Below are 23,838 nucleotides of genomic sequence, written 5' to 3' on the forward strand. Positions count from 1 at the left end.
TAAAGATGTTAGTGTTGAAACGTTGTGCATTGAGACAGGTTTTTCACAGATATGTTTATACACTAATTTGCTTATTTAAAAAATCATAAACTGTTGAGATGTTGTAACTTTTGAGGTATTGAGGAATCATTACTTGTACTTAAGATTAACTGTTGTTTAGTTCATAAAGAATTGATTGAGCTGCTACTGTTGATGTATCCAAACTTTTTGTGAGAAAAGAGTTCTTTTTCGTTTTCCAAAACTATGAGATTAAGGTGTGCTTTGAGTTGGGGCTGTGGAGAGGGAAGAGGGTTCTGCAACTTGATGCTTTACAGTGGAAGGAGTAGTGGTGTTGATGAAAGATTGGAGTTTAAGGGATGTTGATAGTCTTGTGGGCCCTTCTGTGTAGTCCATAGCAAGGAGAGTTCGTGACATTTGCCTCACAACTCACTTAGTTTAGCTTTTCAGTTGACCTGATGAAGATCCTTGTCCCCTGCTGTGTGCATAGCACTATAGCACCTGCTATGGGGATTGGGATAGGGAGGCATTAAAGAAATAGAAACCAAAGTCTCTATTGCTGAAGAGTATATTTATTTAGGGAGGCAAACATAGGCAAGTGAAATACCTTTACAAAGTCACTTTATGACATTAAGTGCTACAAGATTAATAAAAACATTGTAAAAGTCAAGGAATGAAGAAAAAGGGGTAGAGTTAGTGAAGGAAGGCTTCTTGGAGGAAGTGAGTTTAGATCTTTGAACTAACAAATGAGAAATACAGCTGTAGTTTAAAATAATTCTAGTCACATTTTTTTTCTGCTTTGTCCAGTCTTGCAAACACATTTGCTCATGTACTTAGAATATTGAAGCCTCAGTGACAAGCAAATAAGGTTTACTTTGCCTCCTTCTACTTTCTGAGCAGCCCCGTGGCTATAATTTGGGAGGAAAGAAGTTCTGTCCTTATACTTCTCTGGGGTCCTCATAAGCACTTTTGTGGCAACTGAATTTTGCTTGAACGAGAAAAGGAGTACTATTGTCAACCAAATCTTATGCTCATTTTTGTTTTTCAGTAGGAACCTAAACTATGTGTGTTGCATATTTTTTGAAACCTCTGGGTGTTTTTATGATGTTAGTTTTCTTCTGTTTAAGGAGGCAGGGAAATGTATAGCAGGAAAATTTCCACCCAAAATATTTAAATAGAAAACAAAGTTTTGATATTTTATCTATCTCAGAAATTCCCTTGTAACAACACATTCCATGATGGTGCCCAAATTAAGATGTTTCTTAATTTCACTCCACTAATAGAAATTATAATTTACTGGATAAAATTCTGGGCTTTTGACTTATGAAACACAAGGTTCATGTCCAACTCCAACACTAACTGGGTGATGATGGGCAAGTTCTTTAACCTTCTTGAGCTTTAGTGTCTTTACACCTTTTGTGCTGACCGCTCCCAGGCTTGTTCTGAGTGACAAAGTGCCCGAAAGGGGCTTTGTAAACCCCGAAGCTCTGTCTTCTGTTGCTGTTGTTATTGTTATGAGATGTGTCCTTCAGAATTTTCTATTCGTTTTAAGAGAGAGTAAACTAGGCTTGTTGAGAGTCTTCTTACATTTTCTCTCCCTCCCCCCTTTATTCCACATGCTAATTTTCTATGAAAACAATTTTGATGAAGTACTTCAGGGCTTACAGTTGTGCTTGTTAATATGTGTATCAGTCAGCACTACTCTAGAATCTGAAGTGTTATTGAATGCTAATTTAATCAACCTTAATCTTTCTTTAATTAAAAGAAATTTATACATTAATTCTTACCCCTGCAGCCCATGACATACTTCCAAAGGACATCAGGTATAAAATAAAATACATTAAAATTCATCAGAAAAGCAAGATTAATTGTATTACTTTCTTCATAGTGTGCATGGTCCTATATGAAGGCTTAAAGTTTACAACTAACTTAAGAAAATTTTTATTCTATAATAACTTTTAAAGATATCTTTCCCAACTGAGAGGGAATTTGTAAATCTTTTACTTAGCAAACCTTAATACTTCATTTGCAGTTGAAACATTTTTATAGTAATGTTTTGCAGTAGGGAAAATATGGTCTAGCTTGGTCAATAAAATGATTCTCTTTGGTGGGGTTTATTTAGATCTAATTTACTTTACTATTTCTTTCTTTCTTTTTTTCTTTTTGGTGAGGCAATTGGGGTTAAGTGACTTGCTCAGGGTCACACAGCTAGAAAGTGTTAAGTGTCTGAGGCCGGATTTGAACTCAGGTCCTCCTGAATCCAGGGTCAGTGCTCTATCCACTGTGCCACCTAGCTGCCCCCTAATTTACTTTAAAATAATTTTATATATAAATTTTATCTTCAATTTTTTTCCTGTTTAGAGTTTTATTTTCCAAATTACATGTAAAAGCAAATTTTGACATTAATTTTTTAAAACTTTGTGTTCCAACTTCTCTTCCTCCCTCCCTTCCCACCCCCCAGCCCAAGAACTCAAGCAATTCAATGTAAGTTATATATGAGTAGTCATAGAAAACATTTCTACATTAGCTAGGTTGTGAGAGAAAACATAAAAACAAGACTTCAGATTAAGGAGTTATAAAAAAAAGTGTTTCAGTCTGTTTTAAGATACCATCAGTTCTTTCTCTGTAGGTGTATAGCTATTTTCATAAGTCTTTCAGAGTTATATTGGATCATTGCCTTGCTGAAGATAACCATGTGCTTCCCAGCAGATCATCTTACACTATTGCTGCTATTCTGTATACAGTACATTTCTCTCTGCCTCAGTTCATGTGGGTCTTTCCAGATTTTTCTGATAGCATCCAGTTCATAACAACTTTTATATAGTACTTTAAACTTGACAAAGAATTTTCTTCACAATAGCCCAGCAGAGTAGGTACCATACGTTTTTCCATTGTAGTCAATCATCATAACTATTTCCCTCCTTCCTATTACCTTCCAATGATATTTACTCTATTTTCTATCTTAATTTGTCCTATTCCTCCTCAGAAGTGTTTTGCTTCTGACTGCCCCCTCCCCTGCTCTGCCCTCCCTTCTTTCACCCTTCCCTCCTTATCCTCTTCCCCTTCTACTTTCCAGTAGGGTTAAATAGATTACTCCTCCCAATTGGGTGTGTATGTTATTCCCTCCTTGAGCCTACTCTGATGAGGTTAAAGTCTTTGAGCTAATTCTGTTTTCTTAAATTTTTCTTCCTCCCTCCCTCCTCAACTCTCCCTACGAAATCAAGCAATTGAATATATGTATGACGTGTTGTTATGCAGAACATCTTCACCTTCCTCAAAAGTGTTTTGCTTTTTACAGCTCCCTCACCCAAAACTTCCCTTCCCTCCTTCCCCTCTTCTCCCACCCCCTCTTATCTCCTTCCCCACCTACTTTTCCACAGCGATTACTATACTGGCTTGATTATATATGTTATTCCCCCTTTAAGACAATTCTGATGATAGTAAGGTTCACTCACTGTCCTATTCCTTCCCCCTCTTCTCCTCCCCATCATAAGCTTTTTTCTTGTGTCCTTCATGTGAGCTACCTCTCCCCAGTTTATCTCTCCCATTTCCCCTCTCCCAGTCTATTCTTCCTATACCTCAACCTTATTTTAAAGATGTCGTCATGGGTTAGCTAGGTGGCACAATAGACAAAACACCAGCCCTGGACCCAGGAGGCCCCGAGGCCAAATCTGGTCCCAGACCTAAGACACCCCACCCTGTTTGCCCCACAAAGTCAAGGATAAACAAAAAATAAATGCTTTACAGATATCATCCCTTCAGACCTGTGTCCTCTGTGTATTCCTTACTGAGAAAGGTCTTATGAGTTGGAAGTATTATCTTCTCATGTAAGAATGTAAACAGTTTAACCTTTTAATGTCCCTCTTGATGATTTCTTTTTCCTGTTTACCTTTTTATGCTTCTCCAGGGTCTTGTATTTGAAAGTCAAGTTTTCTATTCAGTTCAGCTCTTTTCATCACAAATGCCTGAAAGTCCTCTTATTCATTGAAATCCCATTTTTTCCTATGAAAGATTTTACACAGTTTTGCTGGGTATGTGATTCTTGGCTGTAGTCCCAGTTCCTTTGCCCTCTGGAATATCATATTCCATGCCCTCTGGTCCTTTAATGTAGATGCTGCTAGATCTTGCTTTATCCTTATTGGAGCTCTACAGTATTTGAATTCCTTTTTTTCTAGCTGCTTGCAATATTTTCTCTTTGACCTGGAAACTCTGGAATTTGGCTATAATATTCCTGGAAATTTTCCTTTTGGGATCTCTTTTCTGGAGGTGATTGGTAGATTCTTTCAGTTTCTATTTTGCCTTCTGCTTCAGGGCAATTTTCCCTTACAGTTTCTTGGAACATGATGTCTAGGCTCTTATTTTGGTCCTGGTTTTCAGGTAGTCCAGTAAGGTTTTTTGTTTTTTGTTTTGGTGGGGCAATGAGGGTTAAATGACTTGCCCAGGGTCACACAGCTAGTAAGTGTCAAGTTTCTGAGGTCATATTTAAACTCAGGTCCTCCTGAATCCAGGGCTGGTGCTTTATCCACTGTGCCATCTAGCTGCCCAGTCCAGTGATTTTCAAATGATCTCTCCTGAATTTATTTTCCAGGTCAGCTGTTTTTCCAAGGAGATATTACATATTGCCCTATATTTTTTTATTCCTTTGGATTTGCTTTACTGTGTCTTGGTTTCTCATAAAGTCACTAGCTTCCATTTGTTCAATCCTAATTCTTAGGCAATTATTTTCTTCAGAAAGCTTTTATATCTTCTTTTCCATTTGACTTTTTAAGCTATTGACTTTTTTCTTATGACTTTCCTGCATTCCTCTCATTTCTCTTTCCATTCTTTCCTCCCTCTCTCTAAATCTTCCTTCTATCTTTCCTACTTTCTCTTCAAAGTCCCTTTTGAGAGCTTCCATGGCCTGAGACCAATTCATATTTTTCTTGGAAGCTTTGGATGTAGGGGCCTTGAGGTTGCTATCCTCTTCTGAGGGTGCCCCTCGATCTTCCTTGTTAAAGAAACTTTCTATAGTTCTCAACTTTCTTTGCTCATCTTGCAATCTTTTACTTGACTTTTAACTTCCCACTGGGGTCCCAAGCTTCAGAGGGTCCTAGGTGTGTCAGTTTAAGGGAGGGCAGGTTTTCCCCAGGCCTGTTCTGTGATCCAAAGATAACCTCAAGCCAACTTACTAATTAACCAACCAGCAAAGCTTTCTGTGCTGTAGTTTTTAGCTTCAACTAGCCTGCGCCCCTCCCCCACCTGGGCCTCCCATCGCTCAGGATTTCTTCCTAGTTCCCTGCTGGGGTGGGACAACCGAATTCCTCCCTAGGTCTCGCTGACACCCTCCCCCCCTCCCCCGCCTTGCTAGCTGTTCAGCTCTCTCACCCAACAGCAAGCTCAGTTCCAGAAGACGCTGGCACTGCAGCTTATTCAGAGGCTCGGGGTAAATTCCTCTGGTGTGGCGTGCCTGGGGTCTCTATCGGCAATATCATGGGGTTGGACTTTACCGGCAGCCCAGCATGGCCCCCTTTAATCTGTCTATGGCTGGAAAATAATCTCAGCCCATATTTTTGTGTGTTTTTCTGCTCCCGGGGTTCTTTCACTGCTGTTTTTGGGGTAATTGTATCAGGAGCTCTTTGCATTTAATGTCTTTTCCTCTGCCATCTTGGCTCCGCCCCCTATCTTAGCTTCTATTGACAGGTACAGGTATTCACAAAATTGTGAGAAGGAAAAATTTTTTAAAAGTACACAAGAGGGGCAGCTAGGTGGCACAGTGGATAGAGCACCAGCCCTGGGAGTCAGGAGTACCTGAGTTCAAATCTGGCCTCAGACACTTAACACTCACTAGCTGTGTGACCCTGGGCAAGTCACTTAACCCCAATTACCTCACTAAAAAACAAAAAACAAAACAAAAAGTACACAAGACAGAAAAGAGATTGTAAAAGTGATAGTACATGTATCTCTAAACTTAGTAAGCACAACAACAAAGTTTTCATCATGGGAAAATATGCAGATATTTTCCCCACCAACAGAAATAGATTAAGTTAGAGAAAAAGGGTTTAGGGCTGAAAGCTGAGGTAGCTCCGGCCTGGGGTAGGAGATAGAAAAACATTCTCTGGAGCAGAGATCACATGGAGGAGAGTAGTTTAAAATGAGGCTAAAAAGACATAGTGATACTAGAGGGTCAGTCCAACTGCTTGCTTATATAGTTTGTTTTTGTTTTTAGGGCAATGAGGGTTAAGTGACTTGCCCAGGGTCACACAGCTAGTAAGTATTAAGTGTCTGAGGCCAGATTTGAACTCAGGTACTCCTGAATCCAGGGCCAATGCTTTATCCACTGCGCCACCTAGCTGCCCCTGCTTATATAGTTTGAACTTTACTTGGTAGACAGCAGGGAAGAGGTTGGGCATATTAGATAACAGCAAGAAGTGACAACTGACTTGAAGTGAAGAGACAGAAATGGTCACAAAAAGGCAGCACAGCCATCTTAACCATTTTTTTGCAGGGGCAAACAGCCCTTTCCTAAACAGAATATAGACAGTTCTCACTTTATGTAAATTTGCAATACACAAATTCAACTTTAAATAAAGAATTCTGAAGGAAATCTGCATTCCAAAAAATCACCTGTGTTAACTTTACTGTACAGTACTATGCTCTCTCTATTTGTTCCTGCCCCTTGTCTTGGTGCTCTGCAGCACCCCAGCCTCCCTCACCACCAAAAAAGAACATTCTAAAAGAAAAATCCTTCTAGTGAAAGCAGAATAGAAGTGCAGAGATACCATTACTTCTGCTGCTGGATCTGGGACTTGGCTTGAGACCTCCAGTGCTGAGAGGACACTTTTCCCTGCTCTGTCTACCTGCCCCAAGTCTGGCCCCCTGTGTCTGTCTTCTGTCTGTCCAAGCCTGGGTACCACGTGCCTACAAGACCCCCAAGAGTGAGCCAAGAGGGAGCTTGTGGTGTCTACCAAGGCTTTATCCAGGTGTGGTTTGAGATCTTTCACAGAGCTAGACAAAAGAGTCTATCTCCATTTCTTTTGTTCCTTTGGGTTTGTCCCAGACTAGAACTGGACTTTCTAGAGTTAGAGGGAGTGGAAGGGGGCTGAGAAACTGATCTCTGGATCCCCTAAGAAATCCATTATTAATAATTATCTTCTCACAATTACCTTACTGCAATGAACTGTTAATTAATTTTCACTTAGCTTCTAACTTAGGTCCTGGAAATATGGAGAAAACCAAGTTATTAAAATGAGATGGAGGGGTGAATGTCACAGCATAAATAATGATTTTAGAATTTTTTCTCTACTTATCCCCAATACAAAGGAATTAGAGTCCATGATACATGTCAAATCTTTGGAACCCTCAAAATGAGAAATAATTTCTTGAATATTAGAGAATAGAACTTAAAATTTTTTAATGGTTACAAGGGACTTCAGACCTTCTACTGTTCAGGAAGCTAAAGCTTATTGAAGATATGATTTGGCCAAGTTCAATAATCTAGTTAATAACCCAGTTCAGACTATAACTGACCTGTCTAAAATTTTGTTTAATATTAATAAAAATGCAAAAATTGAACAGTAATATTAAAAAGCTGCTGATATTATCTTAAATGAAATGACCCAGTATGGAATTATTTTCCATGTTAGTAATAGTCTCTGATCACCCAGTCTGTTTAAGAATATTTAAGTCTGATTGTAGAAACTCAAGTGCTTTAAAAAGAAAAAAAAAGAAATTAAAAGGGATCATGGAGGTATTGCTGAAGGAAACAAAAATTCCAAGACCAGGGTTTTGTTTGTTTTTGAGAACCTAGTGACTTCATTTTGGGTTGACAAATCTGTCTAAAGTGCCTCCCAGTTTTGCTGTTCTAGTGTGGAATTTATAGCAAATATGGGAATTGTGACAGTCTCATGAGTAGCAACAATAGCAGAAGAAGGTGTGGTAGGATGAGAAGTGGAGGAAGGACGTGTAAGTTGAATCAGTAGTAGAGAAATTGGAATAGAAACATTGTTGCTTATTCTACCTGGATTACATAGAAAAGGAAGATAAAGGATGAACATGAATTTCTTGAGAGAAGAAAAATAGATTTTTTAAAAAGGACTACACATAATTTTGTATGCATTAATTTTTACATCTGCTATTTTGATGTTCCTCTTTATATGCACTGAAAATTAGCTTTTTGGAAGGGCAATTTGTTTAATAAAAAGCAGTTGCTTTTTAAAAAAGGATTAGTGAGTACAATTATATGATTACTTTAGAAGTTCCAAAAGTAATTGGGTAGATTATTAGTGGAATGGAGCACCCGTTATTTGTTTACCCAACAAATAAGGCTGCTTTTCATCCTTTTCCTAAGAATTGAAATCTGTTTGTGAATGTGTATGTATAGCTTTTTGTGCATGTGTGTAAATATTTTAAAAAATGTTTTAGTGTGACTATGGACAAGTGACTCAGACTCTTTGTACTTCAGACAAATCTCTAGGACTATAAATTGCATTGGTGGAGGGAGTTTCCTCATCCAGGGGTTCCTGATACCAATGAAATAAAAGGTGCAGTTCTTATCCTTCTAGTAAGTATCTCAGCAAAATATTTACCAATAAATTTTTTTAGTTTTTTTAGATTTTATAGTTTTTAGGTAAATTTAACCCATTGTATGGACTGGTGTAATAGCCTAACTCTGCTTGATATTCTAATCAGTCAGCAAGCATTTATTAAGCACCTTCTAAATACAGAGCACCATGTTAGGCAGTGAATGATATAAAACAAAGACAAAAGTGAAAGTCCCTGCTCTCATTATATTTGATCAAGGGATAAAACATGCACAAATATAAGTATATACAAAATAGAAGGTAACTTCATGGAGCATGACTGGAAGTCATTGTAGGGGATAAGGAAAGATTTGTGGTTGGAAGTGGTGTTTGAACAAAGCCTTGAAGTAAACTAGGAGAGAGTGTCTTCCAGGCATGAGGGACAGGGAGATGAGGGTATTGAGTGTTATTAGAGGAACAACAAGAAGACCCAGGTGGCTGGACCACATAGTTCACAAAAAGGGGGTTATTTATTTTAGTTTTGGTGGGGAGTAGTTTATAATAAGCTTGATAGGTATAGGTTAGAGCCAAGATGTAAAGGGTTTTAAATGTCAAATAGGATTTTGTATATGACCCTGCTGGTAATAGGGAGCTACTGGAGTTTATTGATTGTCAGATCAGTGCTTTATGAATATTATTTTGGAGGCTCTATGAAGGATGTATTGGAAAGGGGAGAGCCTGGAAGCAGGGAAAATAAATTAGGCTATTGAGGTAGGCCGAGTGAGAGGTGATGAAGTCTAGAACTAGAGTGATAGTCATTTGAATAGAGAGAAGAGGTTGGATGAGAGAGTTCTTGTGGACATAGAATCTATAGAATTTGGCAGATTGGGTATGTAGGAGTTGAAGATGATTCTAAGGTTTTGAAGAAGATATTTAGAAAAGTGTTGGTTTGCAATGGAAACATGGATCATTTGCATCCACAGTTGTCCACATTCCACTTCAATGTCCCAGTGGCATTAAAAATAGAGTAAATCCCCCCACCCTCGATTCTACTTTCTTTCTTGTTTCTGGTGCCATTGTTTACTCAGTTTCCTGTGTTTGGAATATTGGGGTTATCTTTGATTTGTCTCTTCCCCAACCAATCAATTTCCAGGTCTTGTTGATTCCATGTAACATTTCTTGAATATTTACTCTTTTTAAAATTTTTTCACAACCCCTGGGACTCATTTTATTATCCTCCTTACCTTTCCATGGATCTCCCTATCTTCACTACGTCTCCCATCCTTTCTTCTGTTATTCATACTGTTGGGAAGGATAGTCTTTCATATGAGAAGTAGCATGATATAGTTGATAGAGTGCCAGCCCTGGAGTCATGAGGACCTTGATTCATTCATGTCCTGCTTTTGTCACAGACTGGCTGCATGATCCTCTTTTGAGACTATAGGTTATAAAATAAGAGGTCTGAAATGATAGAAGGAACATAATTATTAGGGTTTCCCTACATCCTCAGGTCTTTCCATTCCTTTTCTTTCTCTCAAATGCATATATTTAAAAATTAGCATGGGGTAGGGGGAGCAGCTAGGTGGCACAGTGGATAAAATGCTAGGCCTAGAGTCAGAAAGACTCCTGTCTCTGAGTTCAAATCTGTCTTCAGAAGACACTCACTAGCTGTGTGACCCTGGGCAAGTCACTTAACCCTGTTTGCTTCAGTTTCCTCATCAAAAATGAGCTGGAGTAGGAAATGGCAAACCACTCCAGTATCTTTGCCAGGAAAACCCCAAATGGGGTCATGAAGAGTTGGATGCTGAAACAACTGAACAACAACAATAAACAGCAAAGCTTTTGGGGGAATTCTTTTTTTTTCTTTTCTTTTTTTTTCGTGAGGCAATTGGGGTTAAGTGACTTGCCCAGGGTCACACAGCTAGTAAGTGTCAAGTGTCTGAGGCCGGATTTGAACTCAGGTCCTCTTGAATCCAGGGCTGGTGCTTTATTCACCGTACCACCTAGCTGCCTCTGGGGGAATTCTTTATAAAATCACAGTACAACAAACATTAATCATTTCCTATGGGCTGAACACTATGCTAGAATCTAGAGAAGATACAATATTTAGATAACATAGTCCCTGTCCTCAAGGATCATATTAGAGGAATAAGATACTAATATAGAGTTATTATTATTGTATTTTTCAGTACATTACTTGTCTTTAAAAATCTCACACCGTAGAGAAATAATTTTTAGTTATAATTCTTGACAGTGTGAATGTGTTTAGGGAGCTGCAGCAGTAATGTTTTGCCAAGTCACGAGGGAGGGATAACTTGGTTCTTTTCTTCAAGTTCCTCATAGGTCCTCTCTTGATAATTTGGAGAATTTTCTTGTAATGCTATTGACTACATAGACTTGAGAAGTATAAACTTTTGGAAATCTACTAAGATACTACATTTTTTTGTTACCTAAGAAAACTGTAGGTGATAAAATGTGTATCCATATGGTTTTCTGATATGTTGACTGAAGCTACTTTTAAATCCAGCTGTTTGAGGTAGTATTAAGCTAATTGTCATATTCTGGATAATATTTTAAGTGACTATACTTGACTTAATGGAATTTTCAAGCAATTTCCTTGGTACCTCAGCTTTTTTTTTGGGTTTGTGTCTATAATTTAATCATCGTAGAGATTTTGTGTTGTGGAAATGTCTAAGTCATCTGTAGCAGTCTTATAGAGTTGTCTGAGACAGAGAGGGGTTTTTAAGTACTTGTTCGTGGTCATAGAGTTAGTGTGTGTTAGAGGCAGTCTTTGAACCCAACATTTCCTGATTCCAAGTTCAGCCTTCTATTCACCATACTATGCTGCTTCTCTGTCCCTTTTACATGGTAGGTTCTTAATCAGTTTTCATTGAATCAGTGCATGACATTCATATGTGTCTTATTTCATTGTTAAAGTTTATTCATACTTACCAATATTAAAATTTGGGAACATGTTAACTTAAGGTTATAATATATTGTCTTCTTCCCCTTTTTTCTTGTAGGATATGTCCAAGGAATGAGTGACTTGCTTTCCCCACTTTTGTATGTAATGGAGAATGAGGTCGATGCTTTTTGGTGCTTTGTATCTTACATGGATCAAATGGTAAGAAGATTTCCTTTACTTTTGGACCTGCCAAATGTAGCTCTAATGATAAAATGTTCCTTATGTGTAAGTCTCTTTGATTTGTAGCTGTAGATAACTTGAGGAAATATTTATATACATTTTTTCCAGTAGGGTTTTTTTTTTATTCCTTTAGTAGTCCCTCAAAACTTAGGAATGTTGACATTCTTTTCTTTTTTTTTTCTTAAAATTTTTTTTGACATTATTTTCTTTAATAGAGAAAAAGATATTTTTAGAATGTTAATAGCAGAAAGAATCAGAATTTAATATAAGAAAGCATTCATATCTGTAGAAGTCATGAGCCTTTCTAGAATATTGATCAAATAAATGAATTTTGCCCATGTAGAATAGCTGGACTTGATCTTGTTATCTGTTTGAGATAAGGCCTAGTCATATATAGAATAATAACTCTACTACTCTTGAACATGGTGTATTTTAACTGACTTTGTGCTTGGTCATTATAATAGTTCTTCAACCTTTCTGATTTTTTCCTTTTGAATTTTACTTGTTTAATCCCACCACTTTGTAATTCATTGTTGTTTTCTCAGAAATGTATCATTATTAGCACATAAGAGATGTTGTGCCTGTCTGCAACTAAAAATCCCTTTAAAAAGTCTAAGTACCCAGAATAATGTAGTCAGAGCATTAGCAAGGAAATGAATTGAGAGAAGCCATCTAGAAATAGTGGATTCTGAGGGAAAAGATGGGAGCTTAACTCAGATAAGTAGCAAGAGAACCAGAAATAGATATTTTTGGAAATGGAAATCTAGTGACCTGAATAAAGAGGAAGAAGAGGATGCTTGGGGAAGATGTCTGAAAAGGAAGGCATGGTATGGAGAAAAGAAATGAGAAGCAGGGATATAGGTAGGTTTAGATCCTGTAGACATCAAAATAAAAGGTACGGGAAAAATTACACATGTATTCTTGCATTCATGCTTTTCTTCTTGTGCCTGTATTTGATGAACTGGAAGCACTCTTAGGCAGATTTAAACTATTTTCTCAAAATAACCTCCAATTTTTCTTGTCTTTTTTTTGTTTTGTTTTGTTTTGTTTTGGTGAGGCAACTGGGGTTAAGTGACTTGCCCAGGGTCACACAGCTAGTAAGTGTTAAGTGTCTGAGGCAAGATTTGAACTCAGGTCCTCCTGAATCCAGGGCCGGTGCTCTATTGACTGTGCCACCTAGCTGCCCCTTCTTTTTCATTTTTTAACATTATTTTCCCCTACTTAAATGTAAAGACAATTTTTAACATTCATTTAAAAAAATTTTGAGTTCCAAATTTTTTCTCTCCCTCAGTCACTCCCCCCCCTCCCTAGGACAGTAAGCAATTTGCTATAGGTTGTACATGTCCAATCTTGCAAAACATATTACCATATTAGGCATGTTGTAAAAGAAGACACAGACCCAAAGGGAAAACTAAAAAACCATGGAAAAAATACAGAAAGTGAAAAATAGTATGCCTTGATCTGTATTCAAGACTCCATCAGTTCTTTCTCTGGAGGTCGATAGCATTTTTCATCATGAATCCTTTGGAATTGTCTTGGATCATTCTATTGCTAAGTTATTCAACAGTTGATCATCATACACTCCTGGTTCTGGTCACTTCACTTTGCATCAGTTCATGTCTTCCCAGCTTTTTTCTGAAATCACCCTGCTTGTCATTTCTTATAACACATTAATACTGCATCACAATCACATACCACAACTTGTTCAGTCATTCCCCAATTGATGGGCATCTGTTCAATTTCTAAATTTTTGCCACCAGAAAAACAGCTGCTATAAATATTTTTATACAAATAGGTCCTTGCCCCCTTTTTTAATCTCTTTGACAAACCTCAAATTTTCATTACATTCCATGTTATGGGATAGCCTGCTTAACTATTTAAAAAGAAAAAAATTCACTTTGAGGAGAGACATATTTACCTGCAGCCTAAAGCAAGTAACAACCTTTCTAGAGTAAATGCCTAGAATGTCTTGCCTATCTTTTTCACTCTACTGCTATGTGCCATGGTTTTTCTTAGTTTGTTTCCTTTCCATTTTTCCTATTTCTTTGCTTCCTTTCCTTCTCTCATTTAGCTCTTCCTGTCTGCTGATATATCTGGTTTCCACTTCTCAAGTAAACATAATCCTCAATTTATAAAACTTTTAAAATGTTATTTTACTATTAAACTCAGGTACATTTAACTTTTATTTTTCCTTGGTAAGAAATAATATGCTTTTGAATTATTTGCAGTCTGGTATTGTTTGCTTTTAAATATTTTTAATTCATTAATTAATCAATACTGAATAAAATGATTACTTTTATATACATAATAGAAGAGAAAAAAGAGGATTGTACACCTGTAAATCACTGCGTACAGCTTGCCTTTCTTTTAAAATCCAAAAAATTCCCCATGTAACTTTCAGCGCTCTTCTGCTTCTGAGATTCTTTTTGGCCTTCTTTCTGTGCATTTAAAAAATATTTCAATGACCTTCTTTTTGTTGGGGAGTCCAACCCTATCACTACCCTGCCCTTTGATTCCTTCCTCCTCCCTCTAATTTTTCCCATTGGGGGAAAAAAAAAGGAAAGTCCTTGTAGCAGATGTGCATAGTTAAGCCCTACCACCCCCAGTACCCATATTATCTGTGTCCAAAAATGTATGTCTGAAAAAACAAAAATCTGTGTCTCTTTTTGAACCTTGAGTCCTTCACATGTTGTTTCGACATTGTATTGACATTTATGATATAAACTGCTCTCCAGGGCCCTCTTTCACTTCACTCAGTATCAGTTCATACAGATTTCTCCAGGTTTCTCTGAAACCTTTCCTTTTGTCCAAATTCTTTTCTAGAATGTCTGAATGACTTCATAACTCTACCAGCAGTGCATTAGTGTGCTTATCCTCCCCGAGTCCTTCCAACAATTGCCAGTTTTCCTCTTCTGTCATTTTTGCCAGTATGATGTCTATGTGAGGTATAATCTCAGAGATGGTTTAATTTCTCTTTCTTGTATTAGTGATTTGGAGCATATTTTTCATATGATGTTGATGGCTTGCATTTCTTTATTTAAAAACTAACTGTTCATTGTCTTTTGGAATATAGTCGTGTCTTGTTCTTAATGGTCCCACGGTCGCTTGTAGTGATCACCTGTTCCTTTTCTAAATGCCAGCCTACGGTGAAACCCCATACTCCCATCATACACATCAGTTTTATATGATGAAATCTTATTATAACACCTTCCAAAGGACCCAAGGAATGTTAAAATATAAGAAATGCACCTAATCAACAGGCATTTGTGTCAGTTTAATGAGGAAAACTGCTTTGTTAGAAGTTGATTTCATTTTATAAATTGAGATGTGGCACGAAGGGAAACAATTTGGCCGTTATTTTGTTTTCCTTCATGTTCCTATGTAAAATTTCATTGCCCTTTTAAAGGCATTTCTGGTAATACTTATTTTGCCCAATTTTTTCATATCTTATCATGAAATTTCTTGTTTTAGATGGAAAGGGAATTACTTCAGAGATAATGTCTCTGCATTTTGTTTTAGAAGAGAATAAAAGAAAAAAGTGGCTTGCTTAGACAACCAAACCAAACCTTTTCCATCTTGGTAGGCTTTACTTTAGAATTAAGTGTTTGTCCCAGATATCAACAGAACAATGATAAGTCCATGTTTATTTGTAAATGACACTTTTATAATATGATGTTATCTGGACGGTATAAAGTATTTCTATCCTCTGTGGAGCCATAATAATTCTTTCCTTTTAAAGCATCAGAATTTTGAAGAACAGATGCAAGGCATGAAGACACAGCTAATTCAGCTAAGTACCTTACTTCGCTTGCTGGATAGCGGATTTTGCAGTTACTTAGGTATGTTATATGAATCAAAACTAATTCCTAATTTTAGTGAGTAGTTTACAGAAAGATGATTTAAGGAGCTCTAATAAAAAAAGAAGGCTGTAACAATTTTACAGAGATCTTTGGGAAATGATTGAAACTGAATGGTCTATTCATAATAATTATAGTCTAGGAAAATGGTTCAGTTATAAAAATGTGTTTGTGTGTGTGTGTACATATACTTATTACTCACACACATGTACATAAATATGTATGTACATGAATATGTGGCTGATTTTTTTTCCCCTTTGTAGTTTAACCTGTGAGTTTTCATATTTGATAATTACTAATACATGTTTAAGCACACTACTCTTTTAATGTCCTGGACTAAATATAAGTTTCACATAGCTTTCTGTAATGTGTTTACAGTATCACACATGTCACAACAGCATATTTTTGGTTTTAAAAAATCTGTTTTTTTCCTTTCTTTTTAGAATCTCAAGACTCAGGATACCTTTATTTTTGCTTCCGCTGGCTTCTAATTAGATTCAAAAGGGAATTTAGCTTTCTAGATATCCTTCGATTATGGGAGGTAACAAGTGATATTTTATACTTACTAAACCTTCACTTTAATTATTTAGAGAAATAAACTTTGTCCTGTAGAATACAACTAGACTTTACTGATGGTTTTGAATATATTAAGGCTTTACATTTGCACTCTTTCTTCTACATCAATAAACCACCCATGGAAGTGTAAGGCTCATAGTCATTCAAGATGTTTTGGAGTTTCCTAGAGTATATAAAAATCCATCAGAGATTGGAGGAGGGGAAGGTAATGTCAGGCATACCCCGGAACCATCTCTTCTGACCAGGAGCTGCTTAAGCTGTGAACAAGTGCCTTGAAAGGGTTTCGTTCCACAAAGAATTTTAGCAAATCTGGCATAGACCAGAGTACTCTATACTCCATAGTCCTTGGAGGCTCTGAAACAGATGAGTTCATGGGATAGCAGTAATACTAAGTCAAGGTGGCTGCTTGTTCAGCTGTGAACAGGAGACACCAAATGATTAATATACTGGATGAATGTATACTTTAAAGGAAGATTTTTAAATCCCGAGGATTAAAATTGTTTACATTCCTCTTTTTACACTGAACAAATGGCATATTGTCAAGTTATCTTTAAGTACACAAGCAAACCAAAAAAAGTTACAGAGGATGTGTTCAACAAAAAGTAGAAACATTGAGTCCATTGAGTCCATTGTGAGACTAGAAAAACAAGCCTATCCACCTAATAACTCTCTCTTTGATGCTAACTATTTGTATAGGTATTCTTCCTAAGTACTCTTTCCTAGTGGTCCTTGTGCCTTACTAGAAGAGAAGGGTTCAGATTGAGAAGATTTTTTTTATTGCTTTATACAGTTTTCAGATTGTTCTAGAATGAAATTTCAGAAATGGAATTGATATATTTTGTAGTTGGTATTATTTTTCATGATTTATCATCTTAAAAAGATTAAGGCTTATTGATACAAAGGAAGATCCATATATTAGAAATAGCTATTAAATCTTCCTTATAGTATTATTTATCTATATTCCAATAGAGTTGCCAGTCAAACATACCCATTAAGGTATGTTTCACCTTTTATCACCACTCCCTCTGAGGATTCTAGATGCAGATTATTAACTCTTTTTGTAATTTATGCTCTTAGAGAACTGCTTGTGGCACTAAGGATTAGTGATTTGCTCGTGTCATTGTTTGTCTGAGGCAGGAGTTAGCTCAGTTTTCCTCTCTTCAGGGTCAGCACTGCCCACTCATCATGCTGTCTCTAGTTTTGTTGCATGGGGTGGATTTTAAAATTTCTTTTCAGCATTAGAAGCGAGGTACTTAACTGGACAGACCACTCTGCAAGGATTGGGTGTCTCTGGTGATGCAACTATACCTATATATTCTTGCTCCTCTATAAAACTGTAGTAATGAAACATTCATTCCTAAGACATAGCCTGTCCCTTCTAGGGGAAATAATTACAATTAAGAATTTGAGGAGTCAGAAGAAATCTTGTAAAAGTAGCCTTAAAGCTTTTACTTGGCCACGCCTATAGATCTCTTGAACTTTTAAAAGAATGTCAGTTTTACAGATTAGGCAAAATAAGTAGCCAAACTTGGCTATGTGGCATGACTTGAGGATGCTCTCTCATTCAGAATACTACAGCTTGATATTTTCTGAATTATTATTTTCTTTAGTTCATTTTCTTGATAACAAAGAGGCCCTTTCTATATTTCCCTACTAGCATACAGAGCTACTCTAGGTCAGAGAGAATCTTCTTGTCTTTAGCATTGTGATTAATGTAAGCATAGAACTGTTTCTCCAAGAATTACATTTTTAGAAATGTATCTTAGAAACTTTAGGAATAATTTAAACATTTCTTTATTTTTATAGGTAATGTGGACTGAATTGCCCTGTCAGAATTTCCATCTTCTTCTTTGTTGTGCTATTCTGGAATCTGAAAAGCAGCAAATCATAGAAAAGCATTATGGTTTTAATGAAATACTTAAGGTATGTGATATTTTTTTTAAGATCAACTCATTCTTGACTTTTAATATTTAATAGAATTTTCTTTGTTTCATTTTAGTTGCATTGACACACAGAACATTTTTTCAATCAAGTATAAATAAATTTCTTCAATGGCTTCAAGTTATAGTAACAGCATATGCCCATTGGTCCAAATTTAGGGCACATTCATTTCCCCAAATTTGTCTTATGCAGAAGTGAATGGAGCTGATAATTATGATCTCCTTATCAGAGAGAGCGTCACTAGTTTTCCCAGCAGAAACAGTAGACAAAGTTTCTCCATCTTCTCCAGCACCTGTTGGAAGAGCCTGGGTTGGATGCCTTTGCTTCTCTGGAGCTTTAAAGAAAGGAAGACATATCACTTCCACATACATATAACTGTCTACATGCACTGTTACCCAGAGTTTATTGGCAGTAGGGATCTAACTGCAAAACTCACAAAATCTTCCTTACTTCCTCAAAGCTATAGATGACTACCAAGTGTGGTAAGGGGTCCTCAAGAATCCTTCACCCCGAGGAGTTTACATCTCTCTCCTATGGCTGACTTTTCACTTAGGATGATTGGATTTTAGAGTTGGAAGGGAACTTGGAGACCCCTTACAGACAGATCATCTTGGAGCTGCTTTTCGGACTCTCTGAACCTCTGTAACAGAGCAGGAAAGCAGCTGTGGTGGAGGCCTGAAAGTAGGGGGGACTTTCAAGCTTTGCAAGAAGCTGCTGTGTCACCCTCTTTAACATTGTTGTTGGTTTCTACCAGGCTTCTCTTCCTCCTTTTTTCAAGGACTTTCTCAATACCTGCCTTCATTTTTGTGGGAAATATTTAATGTTCACATTGATGGCTTCTCCAGCACTGTGGGCCCTAGAGTCGGGAGGATCTGAGTTCAAATTTGGCCTCAGACACTTCACACTTACTAGCTGTGTGACCCTGGTCAAGTCACTTAATCCCAGTTGCCTCAAATATTCCAGGCCATCTCCAGACATCCTGATGTATATCTTGCCACTGGACTCAGATGGCTCTGGGGGAGACCTTGCACAGCCCTCCCTTACTTAAACCCAATTCACTACAAGTCATGTCGTCACCTCCTGAAGTCATGGTCCTCTTCCAGAATGAAGGACAAACAACAACAAAACAACAACAAGGCTTCCTAGCTGAGCAACCCCAACTCCTATGAGCTACATTTTCATTCTGTCTCAGTCATTCACAGGAGTGGTAACAGCTGAAAATTTGCTTTTAACTAATAGTTCTAATCATGGCCCACACCTCAGAAACCTTTCCTGGTTCTTTATTGGCTTGAGAATGATACAGGGCATTCTGGATTAAGCTTTAATAGCTTAAAATTGCACTAAAGCTTTTGGAATTCTCTGTATAGAATTTCCTCAGCTTGACAGAGAGGTTCTTAAGAATCTATCTTAAACCAGTCTCATTTCATACTATTCTCTTTGTTTCCAATTAATAAGCATTTATTTTCTTTCCCACCTTTACTCCCATTAAAAAGAAAAAGGAAAAAACTCTTGTAATAAATATGCGTGGTCAGGTAAAGTCAAAGTAAGATACTTTGTGTCTGAAATGTTTCATGCTGTTCCCCTTCACCTGTGCTGTACATCCCACCAAACTGGACTGTTGAATTAACATTCTTTGGCATTCTTCCCCCTTTGTGCTTTTCACATAAACTTGACCTTTATTTTCCCTGGACTCCACCTCTCAGAATCCTTTGAGGCTTAGTTTTACTGTTAGGTCCTCCATGAAGTCTTTTCTTATTTGTTATTGCCTTCTAGCTCTTCTTTTTTTTTTTTTTTTTTTGGTATGTTTGCATCCCTCCAGTGGAATGTAGAGCAGCTAAACTTCTTGGCCATTGTGGTTTTTGAAGTGGAATCCTAAAACCTAAGCGATTGCCTTGGAGGCAGGAGGTGCTTTCACAGTGGTGAAAGTGACCCATTGTCAGCCATTTAGAAGTTTGGGGCTACAAGTATTCTTTTTTTGCAAAAGCAGGATGGTGATGAGAAGTAATTACTTTTAGTGTTTACCCATATTCTTTTTTCATTTCAAAAATACATTATTTTAGAAATTTAACCTGTATTTGAATCAGTGCAGTAGTTCTAGACTTTCAGGTGAGAGAATGCAACAAATATATACTAATCACTTTTTTTCTTAGATATTTGGAGAGAAAATCAAGATTAATAAAGAATGAATTATAAAATTAATTTAAATGAAAGCAGTTTTCTTTTAGTTACTGAACCTGTTCCATAAACTTAAATTCTGTTCTTTAGGATAAAAAGTTCCGACATTTTGGTCGAAAGAATATTGAATTTTTTGTTTGTATAACCATTGAAATAGAACCGATAAAACATTTTTATGGTAGGATAGTATGATATGTCTAATTTCTGATTGTAATTTTATTTTATTAATGTATTTTAGCATATCAATGAGTTGTCCATGAAAATTGATGTGGAAGACGTACTATGTAAGGCAGAAGCAATATCTATACAGATGGCCAAATGCAAGGTACGCCACAGTAATTTTAAGAATTGGAAGAATTTGATATTTGCAGCTAGAGTAATTATTCCTCACTTCAGGCAAAATAAATAAATGATAATTTTAGAAATGCCGAGGACTGCACAGGCTAGCTTTTTGGCTACTATTATGGATTATCTCTCTTAATTGAAAATATTTGCCAATTAGGAAATGTTGCATACCAAGACAATGTAGCAAACATTACTAAAAATATTTAAGAGGACTTGAGAGGACACACAATTTAACTAAGCCTTGATAAATTACCCAGTTGAATTAGTAAATGCAGACTAGGACATTCTATTACGTTTTCAGTAGCGAGAAATAGAGATGATGATCAGAAATAATTAAATGAATAGTATTTTTGGTTCTTCTGTTAAGTTTTACTAATTGGACTTTTAATCCATTTTACAAAGTAAAATTCCTTTTTTTCTCCCTTATAAAGCAAATTAATGCACAAGAGGTTGAGTTCAAACCAAGTCATTATTCTGCGGGGTATTTTTGTCTAGTGTATTTCTAATGATAATTCTTGTTTTGTCATACTTATATTTCCTTAAGGATCTAAAAACCAATATTAATAGGTAAATAAAACAGTCTGCCAAAGTAGTTTTGAATGAAATATGCTTTTTAAAATACTACAAAAAATGCTATTATGATTTTCTTCTTCTCCATACGACTCTTAACTTTAATTATTTTTTTTTCTACCTAGGAATTGCCTCAAGCAGTCTGTGAAATTTTGGGACTCCAGAACAGTGAAGTCACAACACCAGATTCAGACACTGGGGAAGATGAAAATGTTGGTGTGACTAATTGTTCTACACCTGCATTTCAGAATAGGTCCTTGCCTTTAATTACTACCAATGGAACCAGAGATGACAACACGAGGCAGTTAGGGATATCACAAAGTGTCAGCAGATTAACACCTGCATGATCAGTCTTCTTTACTTAATTTTTTAAGAGACACTTTGCTGCGGATTCTTTTTCAAGTACTTGAAAGGTGGATATTTATAATTTGGAGTTGATTATGCTTTAAGGTTTTTGGAAAGAATGTGTACTGTGATGTTCTTGCATTAAAGCTTTACAAAGATTTAAACTAATTATTTTTGTAGTTACTTCTACCAAATAGCCTTTTCTTTTCAATAACATTCCTTAATATTTTTATAGCCAAGTGCATTTTCTTTTCTTGCTGATGAACTGGAATTGCATAGTATTTTAAGTGGATGAGTTGGAAATTATGCACTTTTAAAATCATTCACTTTGTTTACCAGAAGTCTTGGTGGTTTTTGGATTTGATGGAATTAAAATTGAAGCTTGCAGCCAAGTTGAAAAAGTAGCTTGTTTCACAGTAGAGATGATCTGACAAAAAAAAGGATTTGTTTCTTAACTGTTTACAAAAAATATTCTCCTTAAGTATTTGTGCTGATTGAATGTAGATTTGAATTGGACATTTTAAAATTCAGTTTGATGTCCACATAATGATCTGTTTTTCCCGTAAGTGGAAGAACAGTATATTTTTACATGTTAACATCTCTTCACTTGTGCATATAAATACTACATATATGAGCACTTATTTATGAGTATTAAAAGGATAGGCATATTTTCATTATTTAGCACAATAAATTTGACTTGATTTGTACAAACTAATTTGACAAAATTAATGCATACCTTCAGTATGAGCTCTTTTTTCAAAACTATTTTCTTAACTAAAGATTTATTTCATGAAAGTACATTTAATCCTGTTCCTGGTGTAATTTTAAAATTCATTGCTGGTAATCTAACTTTACTAATAATGTTTATTCTTTCCTAATAATGCATTAACTGATTAGTAAACTCTTTAAATTTTTATGAAGGACTCCTGGGGGGAAACCTCAAAATATGTATAAAATCTCAAAGATAGTAATCACATTTCTCATAATAATGCATTTTTTTTGTATATGACAAAGGCTGTTTGTTTATCCCACACTATGTACTGCATGACTTTTTAAAGTTATGTGGAATTAACATAACTGATTCACTGTATTGTAATTTGTTAACTCCTGTACATATTATGAAATAAACCTGAAGTTGATTTAGCGTTTTCAATTAAATCACACTTAAGGGGAAAGTCTCTTGTTAGCATGGGAAATAAAGGGGGGGCCAGGCTGGACCTCAGTACATCTGAGCTTTTGTGTGCTTGAAATTATCTTTCGAATGAATTGTGGAAGTGAGAAAAACAATTGGCCCTCTCATAACATAAATTTCTTGATCACCAGGTCCAGAACAGGCAGTGGTGTTGACTATGAAGGAGATCATTATCTGGTCCTTCACGTCATCTTATTGAACCTGATGTTCACAGTGTGAAGAGAAAAAGTTTTTTACATAGTGCTAAAATGAGCCAGAAGATAGATTATTTCAGGAAGTTGGAGAAGCTGAGTAAACTTTCTTCTCTAGTTGAATAGATGTTGAAAATCATCACAGTGGAACCATTATATTTTAGGTTTTAATATTACATGTGTGTTATCTTCCATCAGTTAATAATGAATAAGCCTATTCAGAGAAAAAGCAAACTGATCTAAAGCTCAACATCTCCAGTCTTTCATTTCCTGTTATCCAGGAAATTACTAGAACATCATGATGCCCTTCTTGTTCTTCCTGCCTGAATGTTAGCTTTTTCTGGAGAAAAGGGCAGAAGAGGGTGAGTGGGTAGAGAGTTTCCTATGCAATTTGTCACCTACTTTGATTTTTTACTCCTTTATACACTTTGCAAGCTGAACTTGTGTAAAATTAATGACACTTTTAAAATATAAACTTTTTTTGGTTAAAACACATTTTAGCTAAATATGCTGTCATTTTTTTCATATAAAATGTTATTAAAGTTGTTTAGTAAGGCGCTGACCAAGACTATATCACTATATCAACACAACAAAAATCATAGTGGAGAGTAAATATTTTGACATCCTAAACTGTATAGACAGACAAAACAAAATTCAGCTGTGGATCCTGAGTCTGAGTTATTTTTTTGGAATAGTCAGTAATTGCAGTTTTCAACAATGTGATATATAGGCACATACTTAAAAGGGTCTGAATGGCAAAATGAAAAGAACCCTGGATTAGAAGTTAGAAAATCTAGCTTCTAGTTCAGTACTAGCTAAATATGTAGCTGTAGGCTTTTTGTTAGTCGCACTCCCAGCCTCCTTATCAGGAAATAAGAATACAACTTTCTTGTCTACCTCACCAGGTTATAGTGACATTGAAATGATATGATGCTTGTGAACGCACTTTGAAAACCTCATAATACCATATAGATATGAAGGATTAGAAGATATTCTCAATAGAAGA

The 23,838-nt window shown here is 36.2% G+C and overlaps 1 protein-coding gene across 3 annotated transcripts in view; it reads left to right on the forward strand.

Annotated features, from left to right (window-relative positions):
* TBC1D15 (TBC1 domain family member 15) overlaps positions 1–22,593 on the forward strand; it is a 77,679-nt gene extending 55,086 nt beyond the window's left edge. For all 3 annotated transcript variants that reach the window (XM_043967113.1, XM_043967110.1, XM_043967111.1), the window contains 6 exons: positions 11,519–11,619; positions 15,380–15,479; positions 15,941–16,038; positions 17,880–17,996; positions 20,428–20,514; positions 21,230–22,593. In XM_043967113.1, the coding sequence (XP_043823048.1) occupies positions 11,519–11,619; positions 15,380–15,479; positions 15,941–16,038; positions 17,880–17,996; positions 20,428–20,514; positions 21,230–21,451 (725 nt within the window). In that variant the 3' untranslated portion in view covers positions 21,452–22,593. The remainder of the gene's footprint in view (positions 1–11,518; positions 11,620–15,379; positions 15,480–15,940; positions 16,039–17,879; positions 17,997–20,427; positions 20,515–21,229) is intronic.
* The last annotated feature ends 1,245 nt before the right edge of the window (positions 22,594–23,838 follow it).

This window comes from Dromiciops gliroides, chromosome 5, assembly GCF_019393635.1.
Source record: "Dromiciops gliroides isolate mDroGli1 chromosome 5, mDroGli1.pri, whole genome shotgun sequence".
NCBI classification, from domain to species: domain Eukaryota; kingdom Metazoa; phylum Chordata; class Mammalia; order Microbiotheria; family Microbiotheriidae; genus Dromiciops; species Dromiciops gliroides.